Raw genomic sequence first — 19,532 nt, forward strand, 5'->3', positions numbered from 1 at the left:
GGGGGGGGCAGTGCGAACAAACTATAAAACTTGTAGGGGTATTTAACCCCACGAGCACAAAAAGCCCAGCGCTGCTTAATGTTGCTGTCATGTTTCACTCGGGTTCTGAGCTCTGACAGCACTTTGGCAATGGCGGAGGCAGACGATGGACGCCACGAGAACYCAAAAGCCACTTTCCTCTCAAGTATGAGTAAGAACAGGGTATTGATTRTGTTGCTAGGTATGGAAGATAAAAATAAAAAAAATCTAATAATAAAAGCCAAAATGCCAGGCAAGATATATTGGGGAATTACACCACTTAGATGATTGAATTAGAATACAAAGAATCCTGGATTATGCACATTCAGGTTATCCTAAAACAAATAATTCTATGAAAATTATACACGGGTGAGTTGACAATGGGTGGAACGAACCGGAAAGACTGACACAGCAAATAAACATTTTATTCGGTAAAGAGAGATATGGAATAAACTGGCATCCAATTGACAAATGTTTAATCAACCTGAATAATTTTTTCCTGACTATCTGTGCAATTTCAATATTATTAAATGGGCCTAACAGAGTTATAGTAAGGTGTTGAGAGCAACACACATTAAGTAATTTGTGCCCATGAATGCTAATGTGCTAAACTGTATTGCTCATATTGGATTCTTTGAGTAAAAAAAACATCAGGTAAAAGTCTTACCGAACCCCCAAAGAATCAAAACGTTTCCCTAAAACATGCAGRGTTTCACTCTCGCTGTAAGCACTTTACATACCAATTATAGTCAAAGTAAAAGCTCACTTCCAACTTTAAATCTCAAAATGACCTTCAATTCTCTTTGGCATAAGATGCTAGCGCCTGTCATCTTGTTTTGTTGACATGCGCGTCACGTTCTCCGGGATACAAGGGAGAACTAAAACAACTACTCATACAATTCAGATAGAGCTTGACCTTTTACACCAACAGTTCCCCGACCTGCTCAGACGAAGCAGGCCTGTTACGCTTCACAAACGCTCCATAATCACAACAAAACTGAACATGCCCCAGTAGGCTCTCTTGAAGTTTCCCCATTTGAAATAGGAGCGGGGAAAGTAATTTGTTTAATTAGGCAAATGCAGGGATACCCTGGTGTACAGTAGTGAATGCCTCAGCACAAGGAGATTCATTAAGGGATGTCAGGTTTGGAAACGTTGAGAAATAAACTATTTTTGGTGGGGTTTGTATGGAGCCAATGGGATTGGATTAGAATTAGCATATTTCTGATGGATAACCGTAGCCGGGGATGCTGGGATACCCTCAGGTGACATTTCACATRGGCTGCGGGAAGCGATCTGAATTAACACACAATATGCAGATACTGAGCCGTGTAAATGCCTTGCGGTTGGGATTGTGAGTGTGCGTGCCTGTGTGTGTGTGAATGAGTGTGAGGTATTCCTGTGTATTCCAGTCTGTATGTCTCCCTTTATGTGTGGGTGTATGCCTGGATGGTCAATTACCTGCTAAAGCTCTGAGCTGAACAATATGCACAGGCGCACACACACACTCACGGCAAATGTCTTCTTCCCTCTCCAGTGTGGCCAAATCCACTTCTATTTAGACGTGTGCGCTGGGCTCGTTTTGTGAGAAATGGGTGTCAGTTTCACGATTCTCTTGTCTCGAGGACTAGTCCATGGGGCATTCTCCCTTTGATTTCCCTAGAATGTAATAAATATGGAATCCTTCCTGGGGTATTGCACAATCACATGCACAAAGACATGCAGGTAACTGCCAAAATAAAGGAAACACAGACATAGTGTCTTAGCAGGGTGTTGTGCCACCACGAGCCAGAACAGCTTCAATGCACCTAGATTCTACAAGTGTCTGGAACTCTATTGGYGGGCATACAGAATATGGTTCACATCGTTTTCACACTCATCAAACCATTCAGTAACCACTCAMGCCCTGTGCATAGCCACGGTGGCCTGAATAATGGCCTGCCCAGCATTTTTWTACATGACCCTAAGCATGATGATATGTTAATTGCTTAATTAACTCAGGAACCACACCTGTGGGTAAGCACCTGCTTTCAATATACTTTGTATCCCTCCCTCATTTCCCTCATTTAAGTGTTTCCATTATTTTGTCATGATGAATGTGGCGTTGCAAAGGCATTTGGCTTCCTCGTCATTACCCAATGACAGGAGAACTGTGTGTGTGTGTTCAATTCTCATGTGTTTTGGAGCATGGCTTACCCTTCTCACCCCTTCTCTGTCAGCTTGTTTGTCTGTTCTGCCTCCCTCCCTCCCTCAGCCTTCCCATTGCTCCTCAACTTGGAATCCATCATTGAGTTAATCCCAGAAATGTTTAGAGATCCCAGCCACTCCGCACCGACGTTCCCCCAAGGGCATTCCCTCGTTCCCTCTCCTTACTTCAGACGGGTTTAAGTGGGAAGGGGGTCGGACAGTTGTGTACATGTTGATGTACAAACATAGGAGGCAGGCAGAGGCAGCTGTGAGCAGAGGAGACCATCRCTGCATCCCAAATGGCACCCTATTCCCTACATGGTCCACTACTTTTGGCCAGAGCCCTGGTGGGCCCTGGTCAAAAGTAGTGTACTATATTGGGGGAAAGGGTGCCATTTGGGACACAGCCAGTATGTGGGTGTGATTGGAGCATATTCATGTGCATGGTCTGAACATATTGGGAGTGGAGGGGGTTGACAAGGGATTTCCATTCCAAAGTAGGACAGTGTCCCCCGGAGGGGAGAGAGACTGCGGAGAGAAAAGAAACCCCTGCGCGAGCATTACAACCAGAAGCATTCCAAAACATCTGGGACTAATCTGCTGACAGCATCTAGTAATGCATGATCTTTGCCCCACTTCAAAGAATAAACACTAAGCCACTTTGAGGCTAACAAAATAATAACTAAGACACACAAAAAAATACTGGGTGTTATGTTTTCTGTGCATCTGTATCTCTTCTTTGTGGAGAAAGAATTACGGCGCCACAGCAGTCGCAGCGTTTTTAATATGCAACCCATTGTCCGACATTTTATCTCCCAAGCTCTTTTGGCGGGTCGGCAGTAAATTTGCAGCTTCATAATGTCTCGGTTCCCTTCGGATCAATAGAGTAATACAAAAGGCAGGTGCGTGACACATCGAAGTCACGTAACACCACTCCCAATAAACATTATGGCAAAACCATTATGCGGAAGAGCTAGCTTTGATTAGCGTGCCGCTAAAGCGCAACGCCACCCAGCCAAAAGATACGGCACCAAAACAATTACATTTGCATGGAATCTCTCGTTAATGTTTTTGCCGTATCAAATTAGCATCTTCATGGGCCATTGCGTGATGCCTCCSCCCGTTCCCAAACCCTAGTTTAAGCTGAATTTAAATTACTTAATTMACTTTTCCACTGAAACAAATGGCAGGGGCCAATGGGAGACTGGTCAAATCTTAGGTGGTTGCAATTTGTTCAGAAGGTAAAAAATTAAAAAATCCTGCGAAGTGATCTCAACATCCTAATGCAGTGTACCGGTCATTTCTTTCTTTACCACACATTTTACTKTCTTTCCTACGTGCGTTATGACAAAACTGTGGTAATATTTCTTTGAAAACAGTTTATATTTCTATTGTCTGGAGAGTGAGAAAAACAGAGAGTGTGTCAGAGAGAAATATACTATACATAGACAGACTGATACATAGGGGACAGGGGGAGGGAGGGGGAGAGAGAGAGAGAGACAGAGAGATTTGGGGGAAAAGTGAGAGCAAGGGAATTTGGGAAAAAKCAGTAATCAGTCACCATGGATGGGGTAAGAGAAAGACATTTTAAAATAGTGACAGACACTGAAACAATCTGACACATGAAATGGGACAGCGGCATCCCGGGCTTACCCAGAGCTGCTGGCGCGAACAGGCTGGCGAAGAGGAGCAGGCGTGCAGTCAACATGGCCCCTCCGCCTGGCTGCCGATCCGCCCAATGGAGGGGTCAGGCCTTCCCTGGTGGGCCTGAAGCAAGTGCTCCGTATGCTACGGTTCCCTCCGCTGCGCCGCAGTCCTGTTTTACGGTCCTCAAAGCCTATCCTGAAGAGAGAGAAATGTGTTTTAGGTAGAAAAAGTACCAAATGAATAGTTGAATTCGAGTTGTGAACCTTAGGTGGTGTATACAGACAAATAGTCAAGGAATATTCCAACAAGGCAATGTTTTGTGAAATAAAATTACTTTTTATTTCCAGTGAAGAAAACTAGRTTGATGTATTGTAACTTTAGCAGTCTCTCAGGCTACGAGTCATTCATGTATTCTTTCACCAATTGTCCGTCAATGAGATACAGCTAGTTTCTCAACATTGGGTCAGTATGACAGTGTTTGGGAGCGTTCAACCGTACAACAGTATAACGGTCATGGAGGATGTTTTGCCATTGACTTTTGTTTGTCCATGTTGTGTCAACCAGCCCCAGTTACTCCCATGTAGGGTAACACACTACTCCACTACCACCACACACTATTCCAGTCAGTCTCAGAGTATTTTCAGACAGTTGATGATAATTGCTACCGGAAAAGAGAGTGCCTTTTTCCCCCCTTTGCTGTGGGTGTGAACATTATCTTCACAGTTTGAGATTTGTCTGCAGCGGAGAATGTATAGTACAGTGCGTCACAAGTGGCCATTGTGGTATAGCCGCCTTTTTCCCCATTATCAGAAAACAAAATGGTCTCCCATGCAATTGTATTGAGCCGCAGTGACCCATGGTAAGCGCATGGGAGGGTTGGCACTGGTGAACTGGTGGGTAATGTGAATACTGGTGGGTAAAATCGTGAGGCTATTGCTAGTTACCATAAAACAGGGTCATCATACACATTAAATATGTTGATAAGGAATTTTGTCAAACAAAGGTAGCATGTCAATTTTGAAACATTTGGGAATATGATACGCATTGTCTAATATTCACCATTTGATGTTGTGTCGTTTGACATGATTCATAATATCAGGATAAAAATGCAACTGCATCATCAAAATAGAGGTTAAGACAGATTTAGCGAATAGCCCCCAAACTATCTATTATAGTGCATCTGCAACATATCATAATCCCAAATTATAATCTGGAGCTATTTAATCCAAAAGAGCACAGACAATGTTTATACCCTCTACAAATGGTATTGAGATGCTGGACGTAATCTCAATAGAATTTTTTTTTTTTTTAATTCCGTCTCAACTGACTTTAAAAAAAGGTCAAAGAGCAATCACAGTTTGACCAGGCAAACCAAAATGACTGTACCTCCCCTGCTGTACTCAATCTCAATTCCTATGCATGTTGGTGATCTCATTTGGTTACGCGTTCTCTTTCTTGATAATCCCCCTTCCTCCGTTGCATGACATTTTCAGATCGCATGTAGCAGGAATTATCTAATGCATAATCCCTCCAAAAATCCAAACTAGATTAAGATTTTGAGGACAGATATTGGAGTTAAAAAAACAGAGGGGTGCAGCCTACCAAGAGTGGCCCATCCCATACAAAGGGAATTTATAAAGGGAATTAGTATAGGGTTGTAGGTCATTGTACTGTACTCATCAGTTAAGCCCTGACTAGTTTTAGCAGGTTGACGGTTATTGTCATCAGTCTTGTCCTGAAGGTAGAATTAAGTGATACCCCCCTTAGATAGGCCAGCTGCAAAGTAAAAAATGGCTATATTGTAAAAATGAAGGGGGGAAAAAATGGCTTTTTGGTCTTAATTTAATGTTAGGGTTAGGCATAGCAGTGTGGTTAGTTAAGGTTAGGGCTAAGGTAAGGGTTAGGTTTCACCTTTGATTTTATGACATTGTGGCTGTGCCAGCTAGTGACCACTCTGCAGAGCTGCCTCGAACAAGATGAAAAATGCAAACCTGCATCGCTTAATGTCATTCACCATCAGCACACTAAACTCCCTGAACACATTGAACTCCACCTAAAATTATTCTACCATCTTGAATCTGTGCAATAAAAAAAGTTAGACAACACAACAATGTAAGCTATGTAGCTACACCTCTTACTTTGTAGATATTGGCAACAATCTGTATATGTACCCCTCATTCAAGGGCTTTTCTTTATTTGTACTATTTTCTACATTGTAGAATAATAGTYAAGACATCAAAACTATGAAATGACACATATGGAATCATGTAGTAAGCAAAAAAGTGTTAGATAAATCAAAATATATTTTATATTTGAAATTCTTCAAATAGCCACCCTTTGCCTTGATGACAGCTTTGCACACTCTTGGCATTCTCTTAACCAGCTTCATGAGGTGGACCTGGAATGCATTTCAATTAACAGGTGTGCCTTCTTAAAAGTMAACTTGTYGAATTTCTTTCCTTCTTAATGTGTTTCAGCCAATCAGTTGTGTTGTGACGAGGTAGGGGGGTATACAGAAGATAGCCCTATTTGGTGAAAGACCAAGTCCATATRATGAAAAGATCAGCTCAAATAAGAAAAGAGAAACGACAGTCKATCATTACTAAGACATGAAGGTRAGTCACTACGAAACATTTCAAGAACTTTGAACYTTTCTTCAAGTGTACTCGCAAAAAAACATCAAGTGCTGTGATGAAACTGGCTCTCATGASGACCGCCACAGGAATAGAAGACCCAGAGTTACCTCTGRTGCAGAGGATAAGTTCATTAGASTTCAAGTAACAGACATCTCAACATCCACTGTTCAGAGGAGACTGTGGTCTGGAGTCCAAATTTGAGATTTAAGTTCCAACCGCCGTGTCTTTGTGAGACGCGGTGTGGGTGAACGGATGATCTCTGCATTTGTATTTCCCACCGTAAAGCATGGAGAAGGAGGTGTGATGGTGTGGGGTGCTTTGCTGGTGACACTGTCTGTGATTTATTTAGAATTCAAGGCACACTTAACCAGCATGGCTACCACAGCATTCTGCAGCGATATGCCATCCCATCTAGTTTGGGCTTAGTGGGACTATCATTTGTTTTTCAACAGGACAATAACCCAACACACCTCCAGGCTGTGTAAGGGCTATTTGACCAAGAAGGATAGTGATGGAGTGCTGCATCAGATGACCTGACCTCCACAATCACCCGACCTCAACCCAATTGAGATGGTTTGGGATGAGTTGGACCGCAGAGTGAAGGAAAAACAGCCAACAAGTGCTCACATATGTGGGAACTCCTTCAAGACTGAAGCATTCTAGGTGAAGATGGTTGAGAGAATGCCAAGAGTGTATAAAGCTGTCATCAAGGAAAAGGGTGGCTATTTGAAGAATCTCAAATATATTTTGATTTTGTTGAACCCTTTTTTGGTTACTACATGATTCCATGTGTGTTATTTCATAGTTTTGGTGTTCTAAAATGTTTGACTGGTAGTGTATGTACATGGGCTGTTTTGAAGACAATGCAGTGCTGAATCCCCCCCCCCTCAAACCATGGTCTAGCGAGGGCAACTGGTTTAGACCATAACGCATTAATTTTGTTCTGTAGGCATAGTGTTTAAGGCCTGRGCATGAGGTAATGTGGAATGGCATCCCATTATTTGATGACACAGATACCCTTGCATATGAGCTAATAATTGAGAATAATCTGTCTAGTGGGGGAGGTAAGAAAAAGAAGATCGCAATACAGGAAATTTGAAGCGTGAAATACAGGTCCCTGATCTGATTGGTGCACAGTGAAGAAAATGTCATGTCAACGTGCTACCAAGCAAGGGGCATGTTAATTATGCACCAAACGGAAGAAAATGGACTGAAACTGAAAGGGACAACCTGGACTTGTGCAATAAGAAACAGACCTTTTCATTTACCAATTCAAAACTTTTTGCTAAGGTGTGCCCCACTGAACACGACCCAGCTAGTTGGAGACATTCTAAAATGCGATCAAAAAAGATGGCCTGAAGGATTCATGGGGACACTATCACTGATTCCTCAGATGTCCTCTTCGGCGATGTAGCCTTTTTTTGTATTTTTTAGGAGCTCTGCACCCAAACTGTCACAAAAATACAGGAGGCTGGTCACCAGAACGACAGGGCTGCTGCTCCTGACAGGGGACAATGACGGCCAATCTAGACGGCCAAGCACCATGGACATAAGAGTTGCTTTCAATCTACATCAGTGGTGTGTGTGTGTGTGTGTGTGTCTGTTCCAAACAAAGTATTTCTCAATTTTCACATTTACAGCCTTTCACTAAGGAAACAATATGAAAGCAGCTAATAACAGGATTGTAACTTCAAATGATTGCATTACATTATGCACATTACATGCAGAACTTGCTACCTTTCAGTAATCTTGTCATCACAATCATTAACACGATCTCTCTACAAAAGAAGTGTGAGCGTAAGTAGGAAAAGTAACCAGCCACTGAGGAACACGTATCTGAAAATGCATATTTATGAGTAAGGGCTTGGACCGGTTTCAATCCAAAAAGTAAAAGAGACTCGGTTGAAAACCCAGACTAGGTTGCCAACTCCTCTTATATTCCGAGGAGCCTTATGATACATTATAGTGTCTGGCGTTAGAAGGGTACTTGTTCAGTTAAATCCCTTTAGATAAGGCTTCCAAACTCACTGCATGCTAGCAGTAGCGCCAGTTAAAACCACTTCAATTAAACCACTTCATTACAGAGTCTCAGACAGAAAACTTTTTAATCAGTGTTGTTGTTTGCCGTTATTTTAGCATTCCGCCAGTGCCAAATAGCCTAGATGGATTTTAATTGTGTTTTTCATGGTCTATCTGGTGAAAAGGGGAACGGACAGTGGATGAAGATAGCAGAGGAGGAAGTGTGTGTGTTTGTGTGTATATGTATATATAAATATATTATATATATATCCACTGATTGATGAAATACTGTTATTCAAATTATGAGGCAAAAAATGGGAGACAAAGATATATGGAAGTAACAAAAGAAACAGGCAAATCACTTGGCTGACCTCGCTTGAGCGAAAGTAAAAAAAAAGGTCCCCGATTCAGTTCAGATCTAGGGAACATGGAGCTACAGTGATAGGTTACCCTTCAGTTGTAATGGATAGTATTGATCCAAGCAAAAGCAATATCTAGTGTTCTCTCTTCACAAACCCCCATCCTGTTTCATCATGTAGTACCTTTTTTCTCTGGTTTTAGAAAATGGAAACAAAGGTAAAATGGAGGTAGCTAAGCTAGCATAATAATATAATAATTAGGGGGTGCTTATATAGTCCTGTTTCACTGTATGTTCAAGTGGGTAAGCTGCACAAGTGTGAGGTGTTTTTTTCTTCATATCCCACTTCCCCTGAGACACCCTCGGAGAGTGGGGACACAGCCAGGGTCAGCCAGTATTGACGGCGACCCTGGAGAAATTAGGGTTAATTGCCTTGCCTCATGGGCAGAACGACAGATTTGTACTTTGTCGGCTATTCGATCCAGCAACATTTTGGTTAATGGCCCAACGCTCATTCTGCCCCTGAACAAGGCAGTTAACCTACTGTTCCTAGGCCGTCATTGAAAATAAGAATTTGTTCTCAACTGACTTGCCTAGTTAAATAAAAGGTTAATAAAAAATATAAAAAAACACCAGGCTACCTACCTACCATGCCATGCAAATGTTTCCTTGCAACAAAAATGCTAGCAAGTAGCACAGCTAGCTAGCTGAGAAGCTTATCAGTTCCATTATAATTTCAGTCCCTTAACATTCAACAATACTGTTTCCTTCCTTAAAAATTACCGACAAGCTATACTGAACTAAATTATAAAATCAACATGAAACAATTGAAGATTTTACTGAGTTACAGTTCATATAAGTAAATCCAGGAATTGTGTACATATCCTTGCGACATGGGGTTGTGCATTATCATGAGGTGATGGCTGCGGATCAATGGCACAACAATGGGCTTCAGAATCTCGTCACGGTATCTCTGTGCATTCAAATTTCCATAGATAAAATGTTGTGTTCATTGTCCGTAGCTTATGCCGCCAATACCATAACCCKACCGCCACCATGGGCACTTTGCTCACAACGTTGACATCAGCAAACCGCTCGCCCACACGACGCCATACACGTGGTCTGCAGTTGTGAGGCATGTTGGATGTACTGCTAAATTCTCTAAAACAAGGTTGGAGGCYGCTTATGGTAGAGAAATTAACATTCAATTCTCTGGCAACAGCTCTGGTGGACATTCCTGCAGTCAGCATGCCAATTGCACGCTCCCTCAAAACTTGAGACATATGTGGCATTGTGTTGTGTGACAAAACTGCATATTTTGGAGTGGCTTTTTTTGTCCCCAGCACAAGGTGCACCTGTGTAATGACCATGCTGTTTAATCAGCTTATTGATATGTCACACCTGTCAGGTGGATGGATTATCTTGGCAAAGGAGAACTGCTCACAAACAGGGATGTAAACAAATTTGTTCACAAYATTTGAGAGAAACATGTGTCTGGAACWTTTCTGGGATATTTTATTTCACCTCATGAAACCAACGCTACATTTTGCGTTTATATTTTTTGTGCAGCGTAGTTGACTAGCTTATTAGTTGCATATGAATTTCAGTCCCTCAACATTTAACTTTACTGTCAAACACCTCCAGCGTACCTAACAATGATAACCTCTTCATGGGTAAATATTGAGATATTAAGAACAGTGGAGTTGACTGTGTTAGACAATTAGGCTTCCAAACACCTGCTTTTTCCTGTKTCAGAACAGCATGAAAACACTCGCTGTTTCTCAAGGGGCTCATGGGTAAATCTAAATCAATATCAGTCTAACACAAAACAATGTTTTCCCCCCACAATGCACAATGGGTGTTTGTGTGTGGTTATCAAAGTGTGCCTGAGATGTCTTGRGTATATCCAGCTTCATAAGCCCAACAGCAGGGGTCTCCAACCACCTTGCAGAGCTAGCTGGCATGCAGGCATTTGTTCTAGCCCAGCATCACACCCCCCAGACGGAATACCAGATTGATTATTAAAAAWAWAAAAAATAAAWAAAACAGGTGTGACAGTGAGGGCTGGAACAAAAGCCCACAAAAGCCTGTGTGTCATGTCAGGAATCCTGTAAGAGTGTCATAGCATGTATTTCTATGAACAGGCTAAAGCAGTTGCCAAGTCATATAACTTCAGTAAGCCAAGCTGCTATGGCTCATCGTTCTAGCCTGTGGCCCTGCTTTTGCTGTCTGATGACACCGCAATCATACCTCTCTCACCGCAATCAGTTGGCACTATGAAACTGATATCAACATCCAATCTCAAGCTGCACTGCTCCTCACTTTGAATGTGTTCCAGAACACATCAGTAATCAGGTACGCCAAACCATTTTACATATTTGGATACAACTGCTCGTTTGCATATCATTGGCTTGTAAAACGTGATTGCCACAAGCTCCATGTTGAAAACATATGATTTGTTCGGACAAAAATGCACTACACGCACAACCAAACAAGTAATGCCTTGCTTTGAACGCCAACACTTCAAAACAGACTTCAACAGCTCCAGTATCTTTTCAAAATAATGATAGTAACAGGATATTTTCTGAAATTGCTACTTCTCCAAACTTCTACGTTTTACAAGTCAACATGATTTGAGGTATCACAGATKTACAACACCCGTTTCAAAACCTAGTTGGCTAGGCCTATATTGGTATGATAACGATCAGAGTTGTCCTAAATGTACATCACCACCTACAATTAGTTCACGTAGCTTCACAGTTTTTCCCACGCAAGGAAACTAAAGCCGTTTTCATTAGGGTAGAATGAGCTTATGCGTCCATGCAATGCGAGCAGCAACAAAGTGCAACCCGATCCTCAATGTTATCTGATGGGATCATGCTAAGTATAATGTTACCATGCCACGCCTGCTTGAGTCACTCTCACATACACTACTTAATATGGGGCTAAATACCAACCCGCCAGATTTTGTTTCATTAATACTGTAGTGCTACTTTTTATTTTACCCGTCTTGCTGATGTATTATGTAAAAATAAGCTATCAAAAATATTGTCCTAAATTCATGTAGAAATACCACTTCCCTACATGGTCACAGAGGGCAGGTTTTACAACAGAGGGCAGGTTTCCTGTATTTAGATTAGATTCAGACATGCTACTGGGAATGGACTTTGGATTGGTTAGCTAGTGTATATCTAAACTGCCTGCTGTCAAGTGAGTCCTACGCCACAGCTAGCCACCGATCGACAGCTAGTAGAAGATAATAGCACTAGCTTTAGCCCATTCAGTTACTATGTGCTGGCACTTTCAAGACACCTGTCCGTGTGTGAGTGATGGCCGAGGTATTCGTCGGCAGAGATGTTAGCGTAAGCCCACGCACAATCCCAAGGTGAGAGAGACCTTTGATTGTCTTGAAAAGCACTATATTGTCAGTAGGCTAGCGTTATTATTAGTATTACTAAACACATGCACATACTCAATGGCCTGAGTTCCATTGTCCCACCAGGCGAGAGAATAAAGGCATGCAGGAGCTGTTGTGTAGTTAACTGAATAAATGCAGATATTCTGAGTATAAAAGGCAAGGGAAATCTGCCTTGAGACACTCCTCTGTTATAATGCAAAGCTCAGGCACCATCAATTTTTCCATTCTTTTTTRCCCTCCCTCTCACGGCACAAATGGATGCAGGGAGGGAGAGGGACAGAGAGGGATGGATAGATGGAGGAGTGAGGGATGGGTGGAGCAAGGGATGAAGGTGGTGGGTGTATAAGCGTGGCGTTCCAGCTCATGAATTGTCATAAGGRGCCCTCGGGAGGCCTGGCTCGAGGTAAGCCATGGCAACAACGGCTGATGTCGCCATGGCACGTCAGGTGAGCGGGCGTTGCCATGACAACCACCTCGCCCTGTTTGCGATTAACTACCCTCGACGGGCGAGCCAAAACCTGAGATGATGTACTTTGCCAAAATGTCATACTGAAATATTGAAACTGGAATAAACACATTATAATCTACCTAGCCTATTTCTTGTTGGGTTTTCTTTTTTAAACCAAAACTTCTAAAATGGCGGGAGCCAATTTTACAAGAGACAGGCAGTTGGATTCTGGCAGAACCATACACGGAATGTAAAACTCTACAAAAACATGACCTGTCCCTGAGTCGATGCAGGCACATATGGATTGTATAGGGTAGGGGGTCGACCTGCAATGCTGTCTGACATAACCCCAGCTGATTGGATGGACTGGGAGACAGGGGAGTGTAATTGGCTATGACCTAGCTGACCGTTCCTGTATTGGGATTCAGTCGGTCTCCGGCTGAACCGGAGACAAAAATCGGTCAAATAATACGGTCAAGAAACAACAGGAAACACGGCAACCACTAAATTGCTCACCAAGACTATGAGGGTCCCACTCTATTGAACCCATAGCAAAGACAAARCACCTTACTAATCACTTATGTAATGAGATATGGTGTTTTGGCACGTTGCCTATTGACAAGCCGTCGCTCAAAGTTAAACGTCGTCAGTGAGCTCTCCTTTCCTCCGTTTCTTTCTCGGTTTGACTGGCTGAGGTCTCAATTTTGTCGTCTCGGAAATATTTCCTCCGCCTGGGTTTGCATAATTCTCCATTCACACCAGACTGCGGCGTCTGCAACCAAGTCAAATTGACTCCTTAAGTCACAGACCCATTCAAATCCATTCAAAAGGGCTGCCTGTCAGCACAGACACTTCACTCAGAGGCTGTAATGCGGGGAGTAAAACACAAATACAAACAGCAATTTTAGATGACGGGTGAATGGAAAACAGAGATTTTAGACATGAATAACATTGATCCCAATGTTGCATGTATTGCAATGTCATTATCTGATGCTAGCCTAGTGTGTGCACAGGAAATATGAGGGAATATTGTACAAATGTTATTGAGTGAGGGTGAGCGAGAGAGAGAGGGAGGGCGAGCGAGCGAGAGGGCGAGCGAGGGGGGGCGGGCGAGAGAGAGGGAGAGCGTGTGGGCGAGAGAGAGAGAAAGAGAGAAGATATGAGGAGAGAGAGAGAGAAGAGAGAGGGAGGGAGGGAGGGCGGCGGCGACGAGGAGGGGGCGAGAGAGAGAGAGGAGGGGCGGGCGAGAGAACAGAGGGAGGGAGGGAGGGAGGAGGAGGGAGGAGGGAGGAGGGAGGGAGAGAGGGAGGGCGAGAGAGAGAGAGGAGGGAGGGAGGAGAGGGCGGCGGGCGAGAGAGAGAGGCGGGCGAGAAGGGAGGGAGGAGGGAGGAGAGGGAGGGAGAGGCGGGCGAGAGAGGGAGGAGGGGGCGGGCGAGAGAGGGAGGAGGGGGGCGCGAGAGAGGGAGGGGCGGGCGAGAGAGGGAGGGAGGGGGCGGGCGAGAGAGGGAGGGAGGGGGGGGCGAGAGAGGGAGGAGGGGCGGCGAGAGAGGAGGGAGGGGGGGCGGGCGGAAGAGGGAGGGAGGGGCGGGCGAAGAGAGGGAAGGGAGGGAGGGCGGGCGAGAAATTGAGAGTGGGTTAGTGAATGTATGCGTTTGTGTATGTGTGAAGATGCACACATTCTTATACAGTATGCGTGTGTGTGTATGAATCATGCATGAATGAGTGTATGGCTGGAGTACAGGCTTTCATAGATCCACCTCAGGATCCAATGACTTCAAGTTCCAACTGACTTCCTTCCTGAATATGTCATTCATTCCTGGTCACTAAATGTAACCATCAAAGCAGGAAATGGTGAAACAAAAAAAATGCTGRGATCGGCCAAACCCAATTGGATGCCTCTGATTGGCCACTCCATTGGGTTGGGTTGGGCCAGTTGACCTTAGTCACCTAGCGAGCGTCTGGAGGTCTGGAGATAAGTGCCCTACTGACAAACATGGCTGACACACAGGTCAAAGGTCAAAGTGGTGAATATGGCCTAGTGCTCTGCCTTTGTGATGTCTAAAAGCCCTGGGCAGTGTTGATTGACATCTGAGGGTCTCACACACTGAATAATACACATTGAGGATTATTCTTGCAACTGAACAACGGGTGACCTTGTAGAGAGAAACAGGTACGTTTCTGGCCACGAAGGTAGCTTCCGCTCAACCTTTCAAAGCGTTGGAGATTCAATGTTGAGATGGAGGCWTCAGGGGATTCAGTGGAAAACTGATTGYCAAAAGTTGCATACAGGTGGGTTCAAATTGTCTTCAGTTTACTACGGATGCGCTTGTTCAAGATRGTCAGGAGCYACTGCACAAATAGAGTAGTCCCAAATGTGCTAACCCAGCCATCTTTCACTGCTGCTTGCATATACTGCTTGCATATACCAATATGTAACCCTTTCTCAGAGACGGTGGTCAGCAGTCCTTGACCTAAAATACAATTCCATACCCCAAACCCCCTTAGATCCCCGAATCCAACTCATGAGAAAAATTCAGAGATAATCATCTATAATTGGAAAATGTTGTTCTTCGCTGCCAGAGGCGTAGAAGAGTGGTGTCTGCGGAATAGTTTGAGTSAGGCGAGAGCCGGGCTATCGAGCTCCCCACGCCTTCAGGCATTAAAATGTAGTTTGATGGAAGCTCGATTGGGCTGACCGAACATGTTCGCGGGGGGTGTTTTTGTCTCTGGACATCAGGAGAGCAACACTCAGTCAGGGTCTTGTCAGAGAAAATGCACTCAGACCTGACAAATCACAAGAGGCCTACTCGGGCTTGGGCAAGYCACTCTGGGAAATGAAAGCAGATGGCTTAACATTTTATACCAGGGGGTGAGTATCATAAAGTGTAAGACTCATTTGAAAATCCACCCACCTTGACTGTCAATTCAGTTATAATTCTGTCCAAATTATCCACTCGTTTTTCATGAGGGTGTTTAAATGGATTACCTGAATTGCAATTTACTTCCTGAATTGAGCTCAAACCCAGCTAGCAACCCCTTTAAATTCAGTTATGTGTACCTCCTCTGCTTATCAAGTGCAGTCACTCGYTTACTAAAGACACTGCACAAAATAACAATTTATGGTGCTCTTGTTTAATTTAATCCAATGTCGAATAGGGTCTAAGTCATTAACAGCACAGTCTAAAAACACAAATATGCAAATGGAAAGGGTTTGGAGGAATTTCATTGGCGACACCTGCCATTGATAATTACATCAGCCTCCATACTCCAACCACTAAGCCATCAGCATGGAGACGGTGTGCACTTTGAGGAGTGGCATGAACAGCTATAGACACAGATGAACACACACACACACACACACACACACACAAACTGTACGTGGACTTAGGGTGTGATAGGGCCACGGCTCTTGGCCGTAAAGAGGATTGTGTTTGCTTTTGGAGATTTCAACCTATTAAACTCTGTGAGCAGTGGTAGCCCTTGGGGCAAGCCTACCGCAACCGCAGACGGTCCGAGGCAGTGGAGGACGTCCAWCTAGGCAAAGAGACTGTAAACCWCTGGGTTTAACTGCCTGGTGATTAGCAGCTTACCACACKAGGCATCCCACGCTGATSTTATAGGTCTTTAGGATTTAAAAAGGCACAATGCAGATTCAAATACAGGAGAGGATAGATTGCCAGTGGGGACTATTAACCATAGCTGCACAGGCAGTGAAACTAACCAAGCAAGTGGGAGGTGGGCTCAGACAGAACAACATGACGAACCTAGGCAAAAGCCAAAGATGTACTAGGAGCAAGGGAAAGAGCTGACACTTATAGGAAAGTCTGACAAACACACACACGTGTGTGTACACACACACACACACACATATATAAGCTTGATCTCCCTCACACACACATATATTCCTCCATATTTTCTGGCCTTGTGAACCTGAGCCAGCGATCTCTAATTGACCCTCTGTGTAGCAATGTAACTCCGCTTATCGCCGCAGCAAACAAACACCGTCCCCCCCCCCCTTCGTTATTTCATCAAACCAGACTAACGAGAGTCAATGATTGCTTTTGGCTTTTTAGACCACACTGGACTTCCACATGTGAAGAAGTTTTGCCCCAGACGCCTGACATGGACAGGATAAGAGCATTGGTTGATAGCACTGGCTGTCCGGGTCAGTAACGCGSCAGCGCGCAGACCCACTGGCGGGGGAGTTTCAGAGAGCAACTTGTATTTCATTTCGTAAGAGAGACCAGGGCCTGGAGTGTGTTAGAGGACAGCGGCCAGGCCAGAACACTTCCTTTCTCCTTGTAACGCAATATGATATCCTTACCTCGAACAAGTCACTCAAGAGAACGGCGATAGCTACAATGCTAACGCTAACACAAACGAAATGAGTCTCAACTTCTTTTTATATACGCAGTGGTTTGCAATTCACTGGGTGGCTTCAGAGCCTCTCACTTGCCAATACGTAGCATTAGCAATCCAAGGTTTATATACACAGTGTACAAAACATTATAGACCCCTGTGTTAGAGGAATTTTATTTCCTATGTTTATCAACCAATTCAATTAAAACACTCTGCCCATACATAAGAATTTGTAAGATACTTATCAGCATAAAATGGACAGAAACCAGTCTCAAAATCAATCAATCAATAAGGTTTATTCTCGAGAGTACTGATCATATTACAATTTACATCAGGTTATATAATAAAGATGATGTCATAGGTTTTAATGTCCATCCTCCTCTCGGATACAATGGCAGTATAGTTAGCYTTCTCATTACTATCTGCCACCTGTTCAAATATCTGCAACCAACCCAAGGTCTTTCCCCTCCCTGGGTAGAGACATCATTCTAGCCTGTCTGAAGATAAACCCATTCTTTCTAACAAGGAACACATAACATTCAACATTATGATTATAATAAGATTCATTCTTACAGTAACATAGAATTATAACTAAACAGAATACTACTAAGTCAAATGTAAAATATACATATTTTAGTCATTAAACACAAAAATCCCGTAACAACCTGCTGTTTCCATGACAGACTGACAGATGAAAGTTATGATCCCTTATTGATGTCACCTGTTAAATCCACTTCAAATCAGTGTAGATGAAGGGGAGGAGACAGGTTAAAGAAGGATTTTTAAGCCTCGAGACAATTGAGACATGAATTGTGTGCCGTTCAGAGGGTGAATGGGCAACACAAAATAGTTAAGTGCCTTTGAACAAGGTATGGTAGTAGGTGCCAGGAGCACAGGTTTGTGTCAAGAACTGCAACYCTGCTGAGTTTTTCACGCTCAACAGTTTCCCGTGTGGCTCAAGAATGCGCCACCACCCAAAGAACAACCAGCCAACTTCACAACAGTGGGAAGCATTGGAGTCAACATGGGCCAGCATCCCTGTGGAACACTTAACACTCAATATTAGGAAGGTGTTCTTAATGTTTTGTACACTTCGTGTATAATTGGCTGTTCTACAGTGAACAAAAATATAAAATGAAACAACTTCAAAAAGGCACACACACTAACTTACAGTTCATATAAAGAAWTCAGTCAATTTAAATTAATTAATGAGCCCCGAATCTATGGATTTCAAATGACTGAATACAGATATGCCTGTTGGTCACAGATACCAACAGGCATACTGACTGGTTCTGATCCACGCCCCTACCTAAACAAAGGCCACCATTTGTGACCACCATTTGCATCATGCAGCGCAACACATCTCATTGTGGCCTGTAGAATGTTGCCTTAAATCGGCGCTCATGGCGCCCGGGGAGCAGGTGTTGTTGGGGGGGTTAACTGCCTTGCAGATTTTTCCACCTTGCTGGGCTGGCTCTGGGATTCGAACCAGATTCGGRCTTTTCAGTCCCACTGCGTCTTACATTTTAGTCATTTATCCAGAWTGACATAGTAAGTGCATTCATCTTAAAAAGGCTAAGTGGGTCAACCACATATCACAGTCAATCTCAATCTACAATGTCGGAGCTAGTAAGGGGATGGCGTCTTGGACGGACGTTTTGAATGGAATCTCTCAGCACTCCATTGAAAAAGCATTGGGTCAAAACATTTAGTGTCACTAATCCCAGAGAGAGGTCTCAATCTTTGATCCCCCCCAAAACCATCCTGAGGCCCCCCACCCCAGGAGCAATAATACAGCCCTCTTTTGGGGAGTCCCATTGGCTTGCTGTGTTCCTGTTAATGCCAGAGACCTCAAAGCTCAGATAAGCGGAGATTTTCTTCTTACCCCTTTCCACTCCCTTTCTCTCTTTTTCCTTTTCTCCTAATTTCTTTCTCGGCTCAATCTGACAAGCTATATTACTTTGCCTTCGGGACAGGGTCATCAGAAGTGGGGTAATCTTTAAAGCAAACTCTGGAAACTCCCCTCATTCCTCCTCTCCAAACCCCCACCCCTCTCCTTCCACATTGAAGAGGGGCCAAAAAGGAAAATTCGTTTTAGGAGAGGGATGTGGGTATGGCACGATGAATTTAGGAGGGTAGTAGTCCATTGTCGTGCCAGAGTTCCTCTGTTGACTTCTTGGCAGCCAGCTTTGAGAGGCTCTGGGACRGACTCTGGGAGTCTGGCATGCCTTTTCCTGAACCAGTTGGTTTCAGCGCAGGGGGGAGTTTGGAGGGGAGGATGGGGGTTTCTGACAGCCGCCCAAAGCACACAAATACCTCAGGCTGGCAAGTAATAACATCATCTGTGCGAGACATTACCAGAGGATTTAACATTATTTCCCCAATATGTCCCCGTTATGAGAAAATATTATTGCATMCCCCCCAACCCGAAATAGTCAAGTC

At 43.8% G+C, this 19,532-nt stretch overlaps 1 protein-coding gene across 2 annotated transcripts in view; it reads right to left on the reverse strand.

Annotated features, from left to right (window-relative positions):
• Positions 1-19,532, reverse strand: part of LOC111954048 (adhesion G protein-coupled receptor L3) — a 314,128-nt gene that overhangs the window by 237,387 nt on the left and 57,209 nt on the right. For both annotated transcript variants that reach the window (XM_023973590.1, XM_023973557.1), the window contains exon 3: positions 3,859-4,047. In XM_023973590.1, coding sequence (XP_023829358.1) covers positions 3,859-3,913 — 55 coding nt within the window. In that variant the 5' untranslated portion in view covers positions 3,914-4,047. The remainder of the gene's footprint in view (positions 1-3,858; positions 4,048-19,532) is intronic.

This window comes from Salvelinus sp. IW2-2015, linkage group LG3, assembly GCF_002910315.2.
Source record: "Salvelinus sp. IW2-2015 linkage group LG3, ASM291031v2, whole genome shotgun sequence".
Taxonomy (NCBI): domain Eukaryota; kingdom Metazoa; phylum Chordata; class Actinopteri; order Salmoniformes; family Salmonidae; genus Salvelinus; species Salvelinus sp. IW2-2015.